Raw genomic sequence first — 22,700 nt, forward strand, 5'->3', positions numbered from 1 at the left:
GGGCATCTGGGCAGGGCTCATCCCACCACCACAACCCAGGAGCAGGGCGGGCGAGGCAGAAACAGGGTCCTGGGGAGGCTGGGCAGGGCTATTAACGCCCATGAGGGCCCCAAGGAGTGGCAGCACCCCCCTGGCAAAACAACCTGCTGTCAAGGGGGTAGGGGAGGAGGAAATTTGACTTTCAGAGGGGCAGACTCCTATTTCCACTCTGAACCTACAAGCTGTAAGTCACCATTTTGGTCTGCTTTTGAAAGTCCTACAGATAGTATTGTTTTCAGTATTGTTTATTGCATTATTTAGCTTACAGATATTATTTACTCCTGAGGCACTGAATTTTTAGGGGGCTTGCCAAAGAAGTACAGTAGGCATAAGAGAAGAATGGCTCAGAACAGCCTGATATTTAATCATAGGCTGTAAATATCTTTTACAGATTTCTCTGTTTGCAACTGTTGCTAAGCATGGGAAATTACTGAATTAGTCAGCTTCATTTGTATTTTTGTTAAGGGAAAGCTTGGAACATTAATTAAATTACACTTCAAGTTTAAGGATAATAAAGCTAGCTATCCCCATTGGAAAAATAAACCGATAATATGATAAAAAAATAAATACAATGTAATAAAACGATAGCAAATATGCCAAGGGTAAAGGGCCAAACTTTGCCAAAGTCTCTGTCTTCCCCTCCATAGGGTTGCAGAGATCAACAACCACAGAAGCACAGAGGACTCCAGGGGAGAACTACTTCCCCAGCTCCTGCCGGCTTGGACAACAAGCACTACCCAAGCAGGAGGGTAATCAAGGAGAAAGATAGCATACGTTGCTACTACAAGAACATCGTGTCTTACTAGGAGCTCCCAGTGCAAGTGGAATTCAGAGTTAAGTTTTATCAAAACACCTTGAAAAAGAACGGGAAGTCTCCCACCAGTGTAAGCAAACACATATTCTTAATCATTACCAGCTTTCCTAAATTCTGTTTCTTTCTCATCTTCTCTTAAAATATTTTGTTTTGTGCAACAGATTCAACTCTGCAGTCTTTACACTTGAAGATGTGACAACGTTTCTGGTTTGTTTGAATCCACCAAGCTTTTAACATGTGAAAAGGAAAGAATATTCATTCCGGCTTCATCCCCTTCTCTCCAAAGCACCAAAGGTGCAGAGTAATGCCTCTGGTTCTCTCTCACACACTGGAATTTTGCATTTCTATGTCAGCTGGGCCTCCCTGCCCGCAATCCCTAAAGGCTGAGGTTCACCCAGAGTACAGCAGAAAATCTTTTTCAAGCAGCTCCCAACTGCAGCATTTTGTTTCACTGTGATCCGTTTATCTTCTGCCTCAATGTTATTCTGAGATTTACATATTTGTCTGGACTTTAAGTTTCTAGGTGAGCAGCATTTTTCTTTAGAAGATAGGTTTTCCCTGGTATTCATTACAATTGTAAATTTGAGTATGTCAGCTGTTAGTGCAACCCAGACTTGTTTTTCTTCTTTTTATCCCTTTCATTCAGTGGAAAAAGTTTCCTGCTGCTCTGCCTACTGATATTTGATATCCTGTCTCTAACTGATGTACCTCTTTAACTTTTAAAGAACAGCATGTCAGCTAGCTCTGTTAATCATCACTTACTTTGGTTTGGTTTTGGTTTGGTTTTTTTGCATTGCAATGTTATTTTGGAGGTGTTATTTCTCAGGGGAATTACTTTTTCTAATCTAACACCCTCTTCTGTAATAATAATAATAAAAATCACTTTCTGATGCTTTGCAACCATGTATTTATTCAATCTACAGAATTAAAGGAATGCTTAGAGTAAGCAAAGCAGCCAGTCAGCAGCTTTTCTGAATGTTACAAGTAATATTGTAATGCAAAAAAGTAGGGAACTAGAGATTCTTTGAGTTTCTCTTGAAGTGGTTTACATTCTAATAGGTCTTCCTTATAATCACCTTTCCTCCTCTTTTTTACCAGAAATAATCTGGCACCACCAGCAGCTACCTACATTGGAAAGGAACAGTGGGAAGCCATTACTATGCAGTTACTGATCATGTAATCAAATGTATCACTAAGAGCCATGCTAAAAGCTGTCCACTGGTCTTTTTACAATGAGTAAACAACAAAAAACATTTCCAAACCTTACTCATTGAACACTGAACTCCCTGCTAACTTTTACAAGTATTTGTTTCCCACTGTCTTTGGGAACAGGAAGCTTTAAGTGGTAGAAAAACACAAGTATACAAAAGCAAAAATAGTGAAAGAATGTTTGAAAGGTAGATCAACCGATCTCATGGATTAATTGCCCAGAATTATGTATTTATAAAAACACTTGCAATACCCTTCCTTAGCAGTGGAAAGGGGAACTCATAAGATAGCTCTTCTGTGACAGTCAGTTTAGTTCTATAAATCATTGTCTTATTTTGTTTTGCTAAGTTGCATAAAGTCATTGGCTCAAGGTCAACTTCTATGTGACCCCTAAAGTGTCCCCCAAACCATCTCAGCCACAGCCTCAACCAGATCCTATCTTACCATCCATGGACACGTGATGAAAAAAGTAGAATAAACCCAGATGTTTGAACCTTCAGAACCTGTAAAAAAAACCCCAAACCACACAAAAAACCCAAACCCACACCTTTAAAACCCCTCTGATCAATTAAAGGTCACAGTTTATTTGTAGTTCACTTTCTACCAGACAGGGATTTACTTTTTCTCCACCAAGGAGGAAAACTTTTCCACCAAGAAAAGTTCTCCTTAATTATATATGTACATGAAAGTTGATGCCAGAAATCAAACCTCTGGCAGAAAATATTTTTTCCTACAACAACATCTCCGTTGCTTACTCTTTTACAAAGCAAACTCTTTAATTATTTCCAGAAATATTCTGGGTTTCTGCTCTTCTCTGGTGTATTTAAACTCCTTTTTTTATCTTTGTGGTGTTTTATCAGCATTCTTGCTGTTTTTCAGCTAGCTATTAAAATCTGATCCGCATAATTCACTGGATGTTTTCATAAAAAAAAGTGAGGCTTCTCTCAGAAGGAAGAGCTCACAAATAAGAGGTTTTACCTGGTCAAAAGAGTTTTACCTGGTAAAATCTGAATTTCATATGGGAGGGATCACAGAGCAGAACACAAATACAAGAACAAAGCACACTTTTGATGCAGTTGCTGAAAGAATAAACAACATAAGAAAAAGATTAGAAAATTAAATGTAATTAGTACAGGGTTTGGGTTTTTTGAATACTGTATTGGGAAAAAAGAACAGGAAATGATAGAAAAACTGCATGGTAGACAAGCTTAGGCTCAAAGTTCAAGAAGCAGCTGAAACAGGCACAGAAGTAGCTGTGGAGGTGTACTTCTTATGTCTTTGATCCATTTTTAGAAAACCCTGAAGTTAATTCCAGTTTTACATGACCAAAAGATGCTGCTGTGTGGACACAAGGTGAGTGAAAGCAGTACAGGCATTTAAAAAATAAGATAAGCTGTTTCTATAGACATAGCCTATGGAAACCTTTTCCAAAAACTAATCATTACTTTTATGTCCCTTATCAGCAAAACATGGAATTTATTCCAATAAAATTTATGTTCAATGAATTTAGAATAAATTAAAGAAAAGTATTTTTAACTGAAATAGGCATATGGAAAATAGCACTTTGGGCAGTTTAGGTAAATTTTGTGGCTGAATAATTTTATGGCTCATAATAATATCTGCAGTTACTGCACATACCAAGTTAAGGATCATTAAGATAAGGGTAATTAAATCTTATTCTTGTAGGGTACAAACTAAATTGGCAAAAGTCAGGAGGGAATTTTTTTCTTCCAAACTTCATTTATTATTGCACTCCATATATTTTTAGGGAATATTAGAATATGTTCACCTATTTTTGAAGCCTCTTGTTCTTGGATACTGCTGATAATAGAAGGGTGGCTCACTGATACCATCTGCCATCAGATTATTTTTGGTGCCCTTGGTGGAAACTCACAAGGCCTGCAAACACACAAGCAGAAATTCATAGTGAGAACAATGTATTGCATTGTGTACATATTGAAAAGCATGTTAAAACATTAATGTAGCCATCTTTAATACATCTTTAATTTCTTAGCTTGGTACGCCGTAAGAATGAGAACCTATTTCTACATTGGGTATTAAAAACACACGCTGCTGCATGTCAGCATGGAGATCTGAGAGAAAGCGGGAGTTCTGCCACCGAACCTTTCTGCTCCCTTTAATGAGCTCCCCAGCCCCTCATGGGCTGCTGAGGAAATCCAGGTCCTCAGAGGGCTCTGCATAATTCTCAGTGGGTTTTTTGTACACAAGCTCAGCTGCGTATCAACTGGTGCTTCATATGTAGAACACAGATAGATTTAGCTTTTAGTTTCTATACCTCTATTTTTATAATTGCATCCTGATAGGGCATTATTCTGTTTTTATAAAGTTGCTTGTCATACAAATACAATATGCTTGTCGAAAAGGCAAAAGGAATCCTAGAATGTATCAGGCAAGATAGTCCTAGCTGGGGCTACCTACAAATACAGAGGTACATGGAATACAGAGGTAGGGGAATTATAGTACAAAGCACTGTTGAGGCTTCATCTGAAGTACTGTGTACAGTTCTGGTCCTGTATATTAAAAAATGAAACAGGTATGGAAAAAGTATAATAACATGATTCAATAAATGGAGACCCCTGTTCTCTTGTAAGAGAAGTCTGGATATTGGCTAGTTCCATCTAGCACAAGAAAAGCTGTGTGTGGACAGAGCCACCCATCACAAAAGTTTCTGGACAGATGTATCCTAAATGGAAAAGATTCATTTAGGCTAATAAACAATATTAGTGTGCACAAAATAGGCATAAACTGATACTGGAGTTCTAGTTGGAAATTTCTATCCATGCATGAAGGTTCTGAAACAGCCTTCAAATATGAGTAAAGGGACAAGAATTGTTTTCATTTTTAAAAAAACCAACAACCAGAAACTTGGAAACTCTGTCCTCTTTGATACTGAATCAAAAATAATGGGCATCTTAATGTTGCGTAGTGTATTATTTCTAAGAAATACCAGACATTCCTGTGTGTTTATTCTCATCAGAGAGGGAAGGGAAGAACAAGAGCCAGTTAGCTGTACTTTAAATTCAGTGTCCTACTGTTTTCAATCGTGGCCATTTGGAATGAGATGAATTCTATGCATCTATGCTTCTATGCATAACCCAGTCTACCTCCAGCCCACCCCTAGTTAAGAGTATTGATACTTCTCTGTATCTGACCACATGGTTATCTTATGTGGCTAAATCAGAATTATTCTTTTTCCAGATTACTTTTCAGCTGCATCAACTTCAACTATCTGATTTTGTTCCTCACGATTTAGGTACCACCAGTTAACAAAGCTGTGAGTGAGGATTCCATTTTACCGCATACCACAGTACTTTTCAGTGACTGTGTGAAAAATATGTATACAGCAAACAGAAAATGAAACTGTGATGCATATCTGGTTTATGAGCTGAAGGTTTGCTTTCCTCTGGGAGCCATTCAATATCACAGATAGATTTGAAATATAACTTCTGTAACAGCATGCTCTGATAACGAAGCCTCAGTTTGAGACTGGAAAAGATCATAGCTGAAATGGTTACATCTGGAAGACCAAGCTGTTTCTCCTTTGCTGTGCGCAGATAACAAAAAGTGTCCATGGACACAATTTTGTATCCTTATCTAACAATCATCAATGAGCAAAAAACCCTGCAAGATGCAAATTACAAAGGACAGGCAAATATTTAAAATTACTGGTGGAGTCATCCTTTCCACACTTTTCTATTAGTTCCCCTGTCTTGGTAGCATCACTTCCAAAGAGATTTTGCCTCAGCCTTTTAGTTCTCACTCATGCTCCGGTCTGTCTAAGGCACCAAGCTAAGAATTCCTGGCTCAGAGAAGTATCAGAGTACATGACAGTCAAACAGATCATATGTGTGCACTTCAAACACTAAATAACACGTGTATTAGAATTACTGCCCATGGAGAATAAGCAGTACACTTCTAGCAGAGTTTCTCCCTAGGCCACTGACTCTGCTTTTAGACTGAGTACTCTGACCACACCAACTACCAACCCTGTATCAGTGGCTATAAATGAATTCAAATCGGCGATCTGCAGTATAACTTATCTATTGTGATAGTTCACGTGTTGTCTTATCTCAGTGACACCTAAAAACCAAAACCAAGTACTACATGCATGTGTTTATAATGCAAGAAAAAATAAAAATGTTTCAAATGTTATCTGAGACAGTTTGTGCTTTTTTAAACTTGAAGATAAATGCTATCTGGATGATTCCCCACACATGCAAATAATAACAAGGTTAAAATAATATTAGGTCTGTCTTAATTTCAAAACAATCCTCCAAAATGAAGTGAAGGCTGATGAAGTGATTAATCTGTTGATTTAAAGCACTGAAACTTACACAGCACATTGAGATAATCTCTAGTATAAATGGAAAATCACTGGAAAGGAAGGCCGCGGATAAACTATGCTACTACAGGTGATAACAGTTAACTCTTCAGATTCAAAAGCTGTGTGAGAATTAGGCCTTTAAAGATTCAGGGCCTTGTCTTCACACAGATCGTAGCTTTGCTTTGCAACAAATTCTTCAATTGACTGACCTTTGCAAAAATGACATGGAGGCTTGTCTTTGGAAACTGATTATAACAATCTCGCTTGCCTTTCTTCAGTGGAGGGTTCAGCAGTCACAGCAATAAAATCAGGAAAATCAGTAGGTTTTCATACTATTCAAAGTCATTTGTGGGACATCTCAAGACCGGAAGTGTAAAATTACAACACAAAATTAGTGAACATGTCTAAAAATGAGGGTGAAGGTACTGGAATATTCTTATTTCTCCTTGCCTCTTTCAGATGGTTAAAATTAGCCAAGGCAGGTCTGTTCTTAGTTCTTACATTTATTAACGGCAAGATAGCAGAGATCTTTCTTACTCTGAGAGCCTAAACTGTAGGATACAGCTCTTATGGGATGGCAATCACATACTTGTGTACATGAAAACTCATCTCAGCTACTGTAGAGAGGAATTTTTTGTTACTCCTTAGAAATACAATAGTGTGTCTCCTTATTTTGTATTAAACATGAATTTATTTTTAATTTTAGCAGAATTTCCCCATCTGCTAGATGCTTTGGTGCTAGCTAGCAGCCTACTTACTTCCAATTTTAACAGCATACCCTCCTCAGGGCACTGAACACACCAACACAATTAGACCAGGTCCAATTTGCTTTCACCAGCCCGTATCCACCGCCCTCCATAATTCTCCCTTGCAATCCCTTTCACCTCTCTCCTCAGTCTTTAGCTGTCAGCATCCAAGATGAGCACTAATATGCCAAAGTTGTACAGCTCTTGTGAAAACAGGTAAGTGGTGAGAAAGTTGTCATTTGTGTCCTCTGCAGTTTCTGCCCCCCTGGGGCAAGGAGCTGGGCATAGGCTCAGGTCTCTGCCCTTGCTTCTTCCTTAGTCCTTGCCCAACAGCTCTGGTGGGTTGGCTGCATCCCGCCTTGCAGATCATGGCCTTGCCTTGCTGCCTTGTCTTGACTTTCAACCTGCCCCGTTACTATAGACCTGACTGCTAATTGCCGGGCTGTTAACTGAACTCTGTTACCATCACTGGACCCACTCAGCTCTTCTTGTTTGGGTGCTGGTGGGTGATGTCCTTGCCCCTGCCTGATGTCACCTTTAGCTCCTGGCTTGCCTAATTAAGGTCAGTATTTAACTTTCATGCACTGGAAGATGCTCAGTCATTTTACAGAATTATTATGTACAATTAAGCAATGTATTTAGCATATATTTCTCAAGTTGTGCTGTTCATAATAATCTTTGTTAATAAAATCAAAGCAGTCCCTCCCTCAGCTGCTATCAAGACAGTCCAAGGTGATGATCATAATTCTCCTGTACATAGAAGCAGAGAAAAGCAGAACAAGACTGATGAATGAGAATTTTTGTACTTTGAAGGCAGTTTGAAGACACTGTCCTCATATTTCAAAAGCCCTATAAATTGCCGTTAACAGGGTCAAATGCAGCATTGAACACCACTCTGTCAGGAATGAATTAAGATAGCACTCAAAGAACAAGAACAGATGACAGGATTCTATTTTAGTTAGCCAGGTTTTACTCTACATGTTTTTACTTAAGAAATAAGGTGATAAGTAGTGAATATAAAGAGATTATTTCAATGGCTAGTAATCAAGAGAGTGAACTGGATTAATTCCAGTTGGATAATAAAGAATGGGTCAGTACCAAGACCATCCATCTTCTCTCCTTTCCACCATACACAATTTAGTTATATGAATCCACAGCTACATATATTAGGATTTTTTTTTTTTTTTTTTTAAAGTATGCTTTCCGGGGCTTGAGCTATCCTGTGGGTCTTGAACTATGCTTTTTCTGTGAATGGATACTTCCCTCTGACCTCAGGTAGGACTCAGAAATGCATTCAGGAATCATGACAGGACTAAAAAAAAGATTTGCTTTGTTAGAAGTAGTCATCTTGATTGCTCCAATAACCCATTGGTCACAGATAAGAAAGATAGGAAGACACTTTTCTACTTTAGACTTTTGTGTGGCTTCTTACACAGCATGAGATTTTATCACCAAAACTCCCTAGTACAGGGCCTCAAATCCTGTAGCAGCAGCACCATTCTCTTGCCACACCACACAATGCACATTCTCAGTAAAAAAAACAAAATTAATTTGGAATTTCTAGTTGGGACTCCCTTCCCACTCCCCTTCCCTGAGAGCTCTGGATAAGAAGAGGACATTTTCTTCTATTTGTTCACCATCACTGTGCACATGGAAGGAGAGTTTTTCTTATCTAGCTTGTGAAGTGCTTCATCTCAGAGCAATCACAGTTCCCTCTGCTTTGGTGTGCCATGACCACTTTGCTAAGCTGAGCTTGACTGACATTTTCTGCAGCAGTAGCACATACTCTTCACAACAAATTGAATGGTGATGGAAAGTGAATTATAAGGATATTACTTTTGGTTTATAGCTTAAGCTTCTAACTTTACCAGCCCTTGTTAGCAACCTAGTTTTTCTGCTTCCTATGTACTCAGTGAGGAGGCAGAATTCAGATTGTGAGGCTCTTCTACCTCCTTTGGCTTGGCATGAGAGTTAAACTGTTAATAAACAATGTGAATCCCTCTGTATCAGATGTTTTGACAGCATATGAATATCACTGTGTAGACACAAGCCTGCATTCCACTTTTGTAAGAAGCTGAAGGTAAGGCATTACATGCTGCTGAAAAACAAAACTCAGCGGCTGGCTTCATTAATGTGTTTTTATTGTTTATACATTAAAAAATGTAATGTTAATAACTCACATCATCATGTCTATTCCAAATGGAACACAAGAAGCAAAAGCATCACATGGTTTAAGAACTGCAGCCACTCCATGTTTTAGAACACAAAGATTTATTGTTTTGATTGTAATCCAATTTAATCTCTTTAATGCACCAGGAAATAACCTGCATATCTTGTGAAGGATCTTGAAGACTACTCTGTAGATAGTTTATGCAGAGTTACTATACTTAAAATAGTCTCTGAGACACAGACTGACTTGCTAAGCAGTATGTATGTACTCTTGCTGCCTTTGCCATAGCTGTTAACAAGACAAACTACAAGGACCATACCTTTAATAAGCATTAACCTACTTCAGAATTTCAGGACCATCATCTTTGATCCTGACAGCAATTTCAATATATAAATACATTCATTAATATTTCCATGTTTGGGGATGGGACCTGAATAAATGATATATTTATTATATTTATACAGGAAAAAGGAAGAGAGAATACCAACAACATTAAGCAGAATAAAAAACCCCAACAAATATAACCAGTTTAGTAACTGTGTAAGTCTAATACATATTACAATCACTGTTAAATATTTCATTTCTTTGTCTCAATCCTTAAAAGGAGGAAGGCAGAAATGTTTAAAGTGTCACTGAAGGACTAATCATCTTCTAACAATATAAATACTGCTGCTGACAATTACATTTAATTAAATTATTAACTACACGTTGACTAATTAACTAGGGCTTTGTAAGCATGAAGCACTCTGAATAGCTATTATTATTGTACTGCTTGTAACTAAGTATCTTTGCTAGAGCATGTGTACACAGGATTCTGTGGCAATCTCTGTGAACTGATATCCCAGTTATGTCATTGCCACTCATTGCTCATAAAATGCACAAAGTCACATGCAATGTTATTTCCCTCACAGAACTGTAAGAAAGATAAATGATAGCCAATTACTAGCTGAGAACATGACGTCAGATCCAGTTGTTTGATTCTGCTGGTAGGTGATTGCATACATTCCAGTGTTAATGAATATTTATTTTATCCCATTTCTTTTATGTCTATATTGAAATTGAGATGTTCATACAGCAATAATAGCATGAAATAGAATATTTTGATGGCTCTCTGTTCTTACGAACTGCTTGATATGGACCAAATCCAAAGCTGCTAAAATCAACAGAAGATTGTCTTGAATAGACTGTTGGAAAGATGTCACATTCAAAAGAATATGAAGCGTTGAGATCTCATTTCCAAAGGAAATACCTTTATTTGATATCCAGGAAACAAGTGTACATAAACAATTCAGAAATATAGTTTTAGGACTACAACATATTGGGCCTTATTTTTACCCTCTCACTGTAAGCCTCAAGAATAATTCTTGGCTTCTGTTTTTCCTCAAAGGCCAGTCAGGTCTTATTCAATTCACTAGATCTGCACAGGAAGAATATTTCAGAATATCATTGGAATTACAAGAGTTTTCACTGGATAAGCTTTTTTCCAAACATATTATAGGATATTAGCACATTTATCTGGATCTATCTGTTGTATCACCAGTACAGTATTTGAATTTCCTGACAATGTTTAACTTCAAAAATTAATTCCAATATACTGTCTCCAAATATATGTAGTATAAATGAATAGACTATGTTATCATTATCACCAGTGTCAGCTCAACTTAGTTCCATTAGTCTGGGAACAACTTTGAATAGATTCAGGACAAAAGTAAACCACCCATGTATACCATTACTCGTATCACATACTTTAATGCCACCAGGGAAATCACTTAGTATGATCATCTGATTTTTGCCTAATGGTTACAGCATCATTACTGAGATGCAACTTTAGACACAGTAGGATAAAGTCAGCAAAACTGAGCCCATAATATCCTCCCCAAATAACAGACTAAAAATTAACTTTTTGGCTCAAGTACTAGGTAGCCACCATTTACTGACTGCCTTCAGGGCCTCCTTCTGCAGCTGTCTCCAGGCTCACTCTCCCCACATTCTATGGGTATGGCCAAGGAGGAATGGAGGGAGGGCGCTGCCCCAGCAGCAAGGTGACAATCCTGGAGGACTGCAGCCTGCCCACAGTCACCTTCCTGCTTCCTGTAGTGCACATCTTTGCAAGGCCACAGGACTTTTCTTTTTTGTTCTCACTCATAGGTCAGCAAAAAATGCAGTCTCGGTGATGGGACTACAGACTCTAAGTGCTCCCAATGATTTATGATTACAGGCAACTAAAATGCCTACCTTTGATAACTTGCTCAATGATAACTCACATTTCCATTAGTCACGTCTACATATTTCAAGTTTTAATTTGTTCTGCTCAGACTTCCATCCTTTCCTTATCACACCTGATATCTTAGAGACCCTTATGGTAGCAGGAATTTGTTCATGTAGATAGTAATAGACATTAATACTGCTCTTAATCTTCAGTTTAAACAGGCTAACTACAGTGAGCTCCTCCAGTGTAAACCAGAAACCTCAGTAACAAAGCCTTGTTCCCCCCAGGAGTTCATAATAAAACCCATCTCTTCATTTCAGGGAGAGAGTTTCACCTTACTGATTTTATTGAGACAGGATTTCACTCCATATCTTTTAGTCTAATGAGAGGGATTAGGGGTTGCAATGCCACATCAAATACATACAGGCAATAATAAATAGTAGCGATCAGGATTTTGCTTCTGTCTAAATCCTTGTAGTGGGCACACATAGAATGGAAGTAAAGTTGTCTTTTTGTGGTTTTTGGTTTGTGTTTTTTTTGGTTTTTTTTCCTGGGATGCAGGGGTCCTTTACTAAGGACATATATATCACTCTGGATATAGGAGCCCTCTGAGCATTATTAAAAATATTTTTGGATCAGTGTCCTGTAGATTTCATCCAGATTGCTTTGAAACATGTAGTTTTCTAAAGAGATATTGTGATTTTTCCAGAAACCAAAAACTGGCACTGCAGAGTTTTCTTTGTTGGTAACAGTTGACAAAGACTCCTGTTTCAAAGACTACTTATCACAGTAACTGCAATAGAAATAGAGCCAGTGTCTTCTGTGAATGCTAATAAGCAAAAGCAGATACAAAGTCTCTTTGGTGTGTTTCAACAAACTAAAAAAACCTTTTCATTCATTGTTGTTCAAATCAGCTCAATGCAATATAATCAAAAAGCACTTTTCCCCATGGTTAAGACACAGCCCACCACATCTCAGGTCATGTTGTAACCTGAGGTGACCACCACCTTCTAAACTGTATCTTGAAGAAGGCTAGTAGGCCAATATAATTGAAACCTACCCTGAAGTGATGGGTCAGAGCAGATTGAAGTTACAGGGAAAACCTTTTCTCTGGAGTATCAATTTTCAAACTAAGGGTTCAACATGCATGTCTATCACAAAGGAAATCTCTCTCTGTTGGAAACCCAAGCATACACTGAGCTAGCAGTTAAGCAGAAAACAAAACACAAAACAAAATTCTATGATACTTAAAACAACTGGAAAAAGAAGGGATACATGAATCTTCACATTTAGATGGTAAAATCTCCCTGTGTCCCCACACAAAACTCTCATTTTTATGTCACTCATTGTTCCACACAAGATGTCTTTAATATTGTAATTAGCAATATTCTTGGTTTGTATAGTTGGGTTACAATGCCATTTAATACATGACAGTACCTGCTTGAATAAGATAATACTGTTCTTTAAGCATATCATACTTGTTATCTTGCTGAAACACCACTTCTATTGTGACAACCTGCTAAAACATCACTTTTAAGCAGAAGGGAAAAAACTCAGCAAGACACAAAGTGGATACTAAAGTGCAAAGTCAGATGTCACACGTAGTTTTTTCCTTATGATGAAAATACATGTCTTAATATTTTCTGTGGACTTTTGGCATGCTTATTACTGAGAAAGTACATATTATAGTTTTGCTTTCAAGTATATCCATTACATTGAACATAATTTGCCTAAAACAGAGGGAAATTTTAGATGCCTCAAATAGTTTATATAATTCTAGGGCTTTGAACTAAACTTTCAACTGAGTCCCTTCTAACTTTCACTTTCCTTAAGTCCCTGCTGGCCCGAGAGAACTGGAATACTATTGGAATGAAATGTGTTAAGTAACATGCTGATTTATGGAAAGTCTCATTCTACCAGTATCGAAAGTCCTCAGTCCTAAGACAGGTATAATACACCAAGCAGTTTTCTTAATGGATTAAATCATATCTATTTGATTCTTCCAAGTATCTAAGAAACAGATTGGAACTGGTTCTCTAAAACTGGTGTTTTTCTCATTTCTAGTCCTTTGACTACTAAAATCTTCCACTGAAAAGCTGGATTCTTAGACAGATTTTTTTGGAGAAAGAAATATACATCGCATTAATCCCTGTATTTCACATCCCAGAGAGAAGATGTTCACTAGGCAACACTGGTAAAGCTTCTCTGGAACTTTATTTCCCGTTTGAGATACTATACTTCAAGAAAAAGATATGGCCTGTTCAGAGAGTCATCAGGAGAAATTAAAAAGAATGTTCAGAGGCATGAAAAAAGACCTATGAAGAAAGAATGGAAAAACTAAAGTTACTTATTGGAAAAATTAAAGTTACTTATTTCAAACAAGCAAATTAAAAAAAAAAAAAATAGATTCTTAGTCCATAAAAAAATCCATAAAAAACTTTGCATGATGAAAGGGAACAATTCTTTCTTCCCTCTCATAGAGGATGGGAGTCCACAAGTGAAATCAGTGCAGGTTAACCTGTGGCTCCTATTGGCCCAGATACTATAAATTAAACAACAAAAACAGGTTACCTAAAAGAATATGTAGCAGTTATTACCAGTCTAATCCCATTTCTAAAGGGATAATCTATTCTCTAGGTTCAGCGGATAAAACAAGAACAGACTTGCATTTCATCAGACCCTCACTGCCCCGCCCCCCCCCCCGTTTTAACTTTAGAAAAATCTTTTTCAGAAGCTTGAGAATAGGAAGTGTTGAGGTGGATTGTCTGGGTAGATTAGAGAGGTCTTTAAGAGACAGGAGTGCTGCAGGTTTACAAGAACCTGCCTTGAAGAGACTACAGTGTTATATGTTTTCTTAAATGTTTCCCTTTCAGCAAGCATCTGATACAATAATGCCTGAATTGTTTAAGGATTGTCCCAAACTGTAACTATTAATGTAACAAGGCAGTACATTTAGCCAGGTATTCACTGTATTAACTGGCCGTTAGTCAGGCAAATTGTCCAATCTTTGGTGAACAACAAAGAGCCCCAGTTTTGTTTGCTGTGTTCAGTGCCTAAAGAGGGGTTTAGGCATCACAAACAGGTTTGGTAGAGCTACCTACCCATCACTAGATATAGAACTAAACTATGTTTGTGTCCTTTTGATTATAATGTAGAAGACAGTTTCAATCTTTTGTTCAATGGGCTAGAAATTCCTCTTCCAAATTAAAGAACTTTTTTTCAAGGATTCATGATAAGATGAAAGTTTTCTACGTATCACAAGACATGCTGTAAAATCGCAATAACCACACAGTGCTTCCTAATAATTGTTGCATTGTAATTTAGCTAGTAAAAGAAGCAAAGAAATAGGTGTTTAGCCAGAAAAAAAGAACATATGACAAAGTTTACTTTTACATCATTGTTTTTACTTGTTTGTGGTCAAGAACTTATTTTACACCCCCTAAATCTTGGGCTATAAAGTAGTACACCACCAGTTAATGAAGACCAAACAAAGCTGTATCTAACATGGGCAACAGAGAATGTTTTGGTTTTTTTTTTGTCCCATCTTCTGCTGGTAGCTTTCTACTCTAATAGGGAAGTTAAGACATAGGAATGGCTATGTTAACAAGCAATGATCAATGAATGGCCCATCTTTAGGGTGAAAGTGCTGAGGACCTAGCACCCACACCATATGCAATTCAGGGGGTTTATCATACTACCTTCGATTTGCTGCCACAGCCCAAATGCCCTTAAACAGCTCGAATGTATTTGGTGTATTGCTAGCTTACGCTTTTCAGTTCAGTCTTATCCAAATGAAAGATTCAATTCATATGCTCTGTAACCACTCAATTATATGAGCCAAAACAATATTTAAGCAGGTGACACCAGGAGATCCCACTCAAAAAGCACGTTTCTGGTCTAAACCAAAACCTGAACATTAGTTTATTTTCTGGTTTTGATTCCCTTCCTGGGTCTTTGCTCTTTACTACTATTTTGCCTTGGGAGCAGTCTCATGCCAGTACTCCTCTCAAACACGGATGGATGAAGAAGAAACATGCATTTAGCTTGTTTACAATTTACTTGGATATGATGCATACTAGCAACAATATGAATTATTCCAAAGATAACTTCAAAACAAGCTAGAGACAAAGTCTACATTAGTGAGACTAAACGCAGCTAGCTGGAGGACCCACAGCCAAAGACATTCTATAGATTAATTTGCTATGCCACACACATTTCATTTGTATGGTTTGTGTTTGCAGTACCAGATTCCAGCCCATAACATTATTTAGTCTTTTTGTAAGATTAGGAAGAAGAGAAAATAATCCAACCAGATCTACTATTTGGCTCAACATCTGGGGACTCCTTAATCAAAACACAAGGGGTCTTTTATATGCCTGTTCAGTGCCACTCCAGCAGGACAGTCTATGACTCACAGATGTCATGCAACCGGGTTTCATACTCCCAGACTCCCACCTGCAGGCACACACCTGATGTGGCTCCTGACCAGCCCCACTCCTTTGGCTTGCCTCAAGCCTCCACAGCACTATTTCCTAAACAAAGAGCTTTTCAGGCATCAAAAAGTCAAAACCTGGCTACAAGCACCATCTGAAATCCTATTTCTGATAACTAAATTCCATTTAATCTATTCATAATCCCTCAAATACTGCAAATATTTGTCTTTGATTAAGAAAAAAACCTCAAACCCATGGGACTTGGTTTAAATCCACTGGAACGACTCTCCCACCGAGTGCCCGGAGACGCACACATGTTCCACACCTGCCTTTTAACAGGCCCTCAAGCCCGAGGCTGTATCAGCTCCTTCCTCAGGGAAGGCTGGAGGCACAGCAGGCCCAAGTCACCGGAGCCCCGACAGACAGGGCCTCGGCAGCGGCCAGGAGCACTGCACAGCCCAGCCCGCGGGCTGGACGCGCCTATCGCGACACCCGGCTCAGGGCCCACAGAACCGCAGACACAAGGCTGGACGCGGGAGGAGGCGCGGCACGGTCCCGGACCGGCTGCGAAGGGGCCGGAGGCCGCCATCCCGGCCATCGATGATTCGGCGCTCAGGCACCCTAACTTCCCTTGGAAGCGGCGTCGTGCCGCTGGTGCAGAACCCATCAAGAAGTCGGTGTTCGACTTACAGCGGGGCCTCCATGCCCACGGCGCCATCTTGGCGGAGGAGGGGGATACCGGCAGGGCCAAGCTGCGCGGCGGGAAGCCCCAGAGCCCTGCCGCCAGTGGAAAGGAGAAGGGGTGGAGGACCACCCACACCTGCCCCGCTCCCTACGCCCGCCTTATCAGCCGCTTGCGGCGGTGACCCAGCATGCGCATGCGCCCAACGGCCGCTCCCTCCCCGACGCAAACGGGTCCCGGCGACGGGCACGGGCACGGGCACGCAGCCGCAGACCGGTGCTTGCCGCGGCGCATGTGCGCCCGCTCCCCCGCCACCCCCCTCCCGCCCTGTGCCGTTCCGCTCCATGGGACGCGAGCTGTTGTTTTCTCCCTGCAGCCCGTGGGAGGGGGAGGAGGAGGAGGAGGAGGAGGAGAAGAAGGAAGATGCCGGGAAAGCTGAAGGTCAAAATTGTGGCAGGGCGCCATTTGCCGGTGATGGACCGCGCCAGTGACCTGACTGACGCCTTTGTGGAGGTCTGCCCGAGGGGAGGGGCGCTGCGCCCCGGGGCAGGCGGGGAGGGAAGAAGGGGAGCCCCGCCGGCTGGCGCCTGGCGCCCGCGCACCTGCTGCCGGGCCCGCGCGGCTGAGGCACCTGCTGGGTTCCGCTGCGGCGCTCCCCGGGCGCGGGAGCTCCCGCCGGCCGCGACGCGGTGATAGTACCGCTGCCGTCACGTCCGCCGCCGCGGAGCGCTGCCTGGGACGCTGCCGGCCGCGGCCCTCCCCGCTGGGCTGGGGCGGGGAGCCATTCTGTTGGCCTCAGGCTTCGGCTCGGGGAGGGTGGGCCGGCCCCGGCCAGCGCCCGGCGGGCGAGCGAGCCTGCAGGGGGGCTGCGGAAACGTCAAGGAGCGCCCGCAGCCCGTGTCCGCGGGGATGTTTCTAAAGCAGTGTCTGGTTTACGCTTGATTTTTAGCTGACAGCCTTGTAGAACTTGACTGACGTTTTAGAAGTACTCTGCTCTTTTTCAATTTCTCTTAGCTGAGGGTTGTTAATGAATGGCGCTTGTTGGTATGGCAGCCAAATGGAGTCCATTCGGGGATCGGTAGACGTGTTGTAAGCAGGATGGAGAGGTAGTGAAAGCGTGTTTAAGTCATTTGTATCTCTGAATATATGAAGCGCAGAGTTATACAGGCTTTACTTTTAAGGCCAATATTCATATTTCTATTTAAAGTATCTGGAATACTAAAATACTTTAGAAGAGGATTTTTATTGGACGCATTGTTTACATGCACAAATCACTTTATCACACCAAAAGTACCTTACCTCAACCTTCTTTACAATCATATAGTTAACAAGCAATATATAGGGTGTTTTGCAGGAAGAGGTTATAAAATAGGTTGACATGATCCTTCTGTTTTATGATTCATTATTTCCAGTATGAATAACTAGAACTTATTTTAGTAACATTCCATCGATTCAGAAATCATACTCTCAGAAAAAGCAAAGAGGTGTTTAAAAATGGAATGCTATGTAAATGCGTGCTAGTACCAAAATAGTAATTGAGGTTGGCACAGTACTGGGAGAAAGGTAGGAAGACAGAATGTCTTTCTAGAACTGTATAAATTGAAAAGTCTCATAATATCAAAACAGATTTTGGGTATATAAGTCCTGATTTGGTTTGGTGCTTAAAAATTTGATTGACATTAGACACTAAGTGCATTGCTTAGTGGGACAGTAAATTAGTAATAAAGTGAAAATTTATTTCTTATGTGCTTTTCAATGGAGTTGAAATAGTACACTGTTCTATTTTATTACATGAATGGCAATCATTTAACTTAATATTTCAGTGTTTGCTTTCAGATGTTTCATCAGTCAACTTTTGATTTATAAACATTTATCTTGTAGTTTTAAATTTGATTAATAGACAGCCTACAGCAACTTGATGCGTGCTACTAGGAGACAGGGAAAACAGGAGTAGGAAATATAGTTCCCTGATGAATTTCATTTGGTGTGCTTTTATGCTGCCTTGAGGAGAAACAGCTCCTCTAGTGTTGGTCACTTGTTCCCAACCCTAATCCATCTGTGCCATCCCTGCTGCTGAGTCGTGGTGTAGCAAAATAGGTTTGGAAATTCATCTGGTTAAAGACAGGCTTAGCAAAAAAGGAGAATATTTTTTTTCATAAAGATCAATTTGCTTTGCTGGCTTAATGTGCAGTTCATGAATGCCTTGGCACAAATAAGGCTAAAGAAATACGTAGATGGGGCCTTGGTTTTAGGACTGTTACTTATAAGGACTGTGGGAACTGCCCTTTCCACATGTGGACTGGGCAAGGCAGCAGGTGAGATTTATGTCAAAATAAATTGAGCTTGAAAGAGTTGTTTTATTTTTCAGTGTAAGGTTACTGAAAACCTTTACAAAACACTTTGACTTAAAAATCAAAAGCTGAAGTAATGTTAAGGTATTAGTTGATTTCTAGCCTTTAATTTCCCTGTTAAATTTTCTAATATAAATTAGAATTAGAAAAGAAAATGAAAAAAGACCTTTAGAGCTCTTAACTTGGCTCAGGTTATGCATAACTTGGACGTGTGATCTGGAGCAAATTAGCACAATTTTACAGAATCATCTAGGTTGGAAAAGACCTTGAAGATCATCTAGTCCAACCGTTAACATAACACTGACAGTTTCCAACTGCACCATATCCCTCAGCGCTATGTCGACCCTACTCTTAAACACCTCCAGGGATGGGGACTCCACCACCTCCCTGGGCAGCCCATTCCAATGCCTAACAACCCGTTCTGTAAAGAAATACTTCCTAATATCCAGTCTAAACCTTCCCTGGCGCAACTTGAGGCCATTACCTCTTGTCCTGTTGCTTATTACTTGGTTAAAGAGACTCATCCCCAGCTCTCTGCAACCTCCTTTCAGGTAGTTGTAGAGGGTGATGAGGTCTCCCCTCAGCCTCCTCTTCTCCAGACTAAACAACCCCAGTTCCCTCAGCCGCTCCTCGTACGACATGTGCTCCAGGCCCTTCACCAGCTTCGTTGCCCTTCTCTGGACACACTCGAGTAATTCAATGTCCTTTTTGTAGTGAGGGGCCCAAAACTGAACACAGTAATTGAGGTGTGACCTCACCAGGGCCGAGTACAGGTGTAAGATCCCTTCCCTGTCCCTGCTGGCCACGCTATTTCTGATACAAGCCAGGATGCTATTGGCCTTCTTGGCCACCTGGGCACACTGCTGGCTCATGTTTAGCCGGCTGTCAATCAACACCCCCAGGTCCCTCTCTGACTGGCAGCTCTCCAGCCACTCCTCCCCAAGCCTGTAGCGCTGCTGGGGGTTGTTGTGGCTGAAGTGCAGCACCCGGCATTTGGCCTTATTTAAGCTCATACAGTTGGCCTTAGCCCATCGCTCCAGCCTGTCCAGATCTCTCTGCAGAGCCTCCCTACCCTCGAGCCGATCAACACTCCCACCCAACTTGGTGTTGTCTGCAAACTGAGGGTGCACTCTATCCCCTTGTCTAGGTCATCAATAAAGATGTTAAACAGGAGTGGCCCCAAAACTGAGCCCTGGGGGCCACCACTCATGACCGGCCGCTAACTGGATTTAACTCTTTGGGCCCAACCATCCAGCCAGTTTTTTACCCAGCGAGGCGTTGTGCCCATCCAAGCCTCGAGCAGCCAGTTTTGCCAGGAGAATGCTGTGGGAAACGGGGTCAAAGGCCTTGCTAAAGTCAAGGTAGACAACATCCACAGCCTTTCCCTCATCCAATGGGGGGGTTGCTCTGTCGTAGAAGGAGATCAGGTTTGTCAAGCAGGACCTGCCTTTCATAAACCCATCCTGACTGGGCCTGATCATCTGGTTGTCCCGCATGTGTTATGTGATGGTACTCAGGATGAGCTGCTTCATCAGCTTCCCGGGCACCGAAGTCAAGCTGACAGGCCTGTAATTTCCTGGATCATCCTTCTGACCCTTCTTATAGATGGGTGTCACATTGGCAAATTTCCAATCTGTCGGGACCTCCCTGGTCAGCCAGGACTGCTGGTAAATGATGGAAAGCGGCTTGGCAAGCACCCCAGCCAGCTCCTTCAGCACCCTCGGGTGTATCCTGTCCGGTCCCATAGACTTGTGTATGTCTGTGTGATGCAGTAGGTCACTGACTATCTCCTCCTGGATTGTGGGGGGATCGTTCTCCCAGTCTCTGTCTTCTGACTGAGGAGGCTGGATTCCCTCAATACAACTAGTCTTGCTATTAAAGATTGAGGCAAAGAAGGCATTAAGCACCTCAACCTTTTCCTCATCACTCATTGCCATGTTTCCTCCCATGTCTGGTAGGGGATGGAGGCTCTCCCTGGTCTTTCTTTTGCTGTTGACAAACTTATAGAAACATTTCTTGTTATCCTTGACTGCTGAAGCCAGATTAATTTCTAGCTGGGCTTTAGACCTCCTGATTTCCGCCCTGCATAGCCTCACAGCCTCTTTGTAATCACTGTGAGTGGCTAGCCCTTTCTTCCAAAGGCTGTAAACTCCCCTTTTCTCCTTGAGTTGCAGCCAAAGCTCCCTGTTTAGCCAGGGTGGTTTTCTCTGGTGCCGGCTTTTCTTTCAGCACCTGGGGACAGCCTGCTCCTGTGCCATTAAGACTTCCTTCTCAAAGAGTGCCCAGCCTTCTTGGACCCCTATACCCTTCAGGACCGTCTCCCAAGGGATCCTGTCGAGCAGGTGCCTAAACAAATCAAAGTCAGTCCTTTGGAAGTCCAGGATGGCAGTTCTGCTGCCCTCTCTCCTGTCCTCCCTAAGAATAGAGAACTCTGTTATTTCATGATTGCTGTGCCCTAATTGGCCTCCAACCGCCACATCATCCACCAGTCCTTCTCTGTTCACAAAGAGGAGATCCAGCAGGGCACCTTCTCTGGTCGGTTCTCTCACGAGTTGCATCAGGAAGTTACCTTCCACACATTCCAGGAATCTCCGGGACTGGTCCTGCTCTGCTGTGTTGTATTTCCAGCAGATGTCTGGGAAGTTAAAGTCTCCCACAAGAACAAGGGCAAGTGATCATGAGATTTCTCCTAAGTGCCCATAGATATTTCATCCACCTCTCTGTTCTGGTTAGGTGGCCTATAGTAGACTCCCACTACAACATCTGCCCTGTTGGCCTTCCTCCTGATTCTAACACAAAGACACTCCACCCTGTCTTCACTAGCTCGAAGCAATCATAACAGTCCCTAACATACAGCGCCACCCCGCTGCCTCTCCTTCCTTGTCTATCCCTTCTAAAGAGCTTGTAGCCATCAATTGGCACACTCCAGTCATGGGAGACATCCCACCATGTTTCTGTTATAGCCACTACATCATAATTCTCCTGTTGCATCATGGCTTCAAGCTCCTCCTGTTTGTTACCCATGCTGTGTGCATTGGTATAGATGCACTTCAGATACACTTCAGATGGGCTGATGTCCCCAGCACCTTTTTGCATTTAGAGGTCCTAATTCCACCCTGACCTTTCACAGGTGTTACCACAGATACTGATCCATCCATATCCCTTGCATCTTTGTTGTGCTGCGAGTCCCTATCCCTTGCCTCCGCTGAGATGGCGGGGTGAGGGTCGTCGCTGGCACAACAGCCCACAAACTCTGGTAATCTACCCTGGGGCTTATATCTGGGAGTTCCAGTTTTGTCCCCTTCTCCCTTCAAATCTAGTTTAAAGCTCTGTCAATGAGCCCAGCTAACTCCTGCCCCAAGATCCTTTTCCCCCTCTGGGACAGATGCATTCCATCTAATGCCAAAAGGTCTGGTGCCCTGTATGCCAACCCATGATTGAAAAATCCAAAGCCCTGCTGGTAACACCAGTCTCAGAGTCACAAGTTCATCTGTTGAGTTCTCCTGTAATCTTCTTCATCCATCCCTGCAGCTGAAGGGATGGAGGAGAACACTATTAGTGCCCCTGACCCCTTAACCAGTTTCCCCAAGGCCCTGAAATCTCTCTTCATTGATTTAGGACTTCTCCTGGTAATACTGTCACTACCCACCTGAAAAACCAAGAGAGGGCAGTAGTCCTTGGGTCTCACTAGAGTGGGGAGTT

General features: G+C 41.5%; 1 protein-coding gene and 2 long non-coding RNA genes across 16 annotated transcripts in view; 2 read left to right on the forward strand and 1 right to left on the reverse strand.

Moving 5' to 3' along the window:
• The first annotated feature begins 723 nt into the window (after positions 1-723).
• On the forward strand, positions 724-1,753 carry LOC141924228 (uncharacterized). Its single transcript, XR_012623496.1, has 2 exons — positions 724-923; positions 1,015-1,753. It is a non-coding gene; the product is annotated as an uncharacterized LOC141924228 (long non-coding RNA).
• Positions 1,754-2,870: 1,117 nt separating this feature from the next.
• LOC141924227 (uncharacterized) lies at positions 2,871-16,592 on the reverse strand. The gene is made up of 3 exons (XR_012623495.1): positions 16,291-16,592; positions 3,852-3,961; positions 2,871-3,141 (listed from the first exon to the last, which is right to left on the reverse strand). It is a non-coding gene; the product is annotated as an uncharacterized LOC141924227 (long non-coding RNA).
• A 345-nt stretch (positions 16,593-16,937) lies between these two features.
• The window catches only part of C2CD5 (C2 calcium dependent domain containing 5), a 73,488-nt gene continuing 67,725 nt past the window's right edge, over positions 16,938-22,700 (forward strand). For 10 of the 14 annotated variants that reach the window (XM_074826398.1, XM_074826400.1, XM_074826402.1 and 7 more), the window contains exon 1: positions 16,938-17,160. In XM_074826398.1, the coding sequence (XP_074682499.1) occupies positions 17,071-17,160 (90 nt within the window). In that variant the 5' untranslated portion in view covers positions 16,938-17,070. The remainder of the gene's footprint in view (positions 17,161-22,700) is intronic. The other 4 variants (XM_074826393.1, XM_074826394.1, XM_074826395.1 and 1 more) reach the window with 1 other exon arrangement.

This window comes from Strix aluco, chromosome 5 (genome assembly GCF_031877795.1).
Source record: "Strix aluco isolate bStrAlu1 chromosome 5, bStrAlu1.hap1, whole genome shotgun sequence".
NCBI lineage: Eukaryota > Metazoa > Chordata > Aves > Strigiformes > Strigidae > Strix > Strix aluco.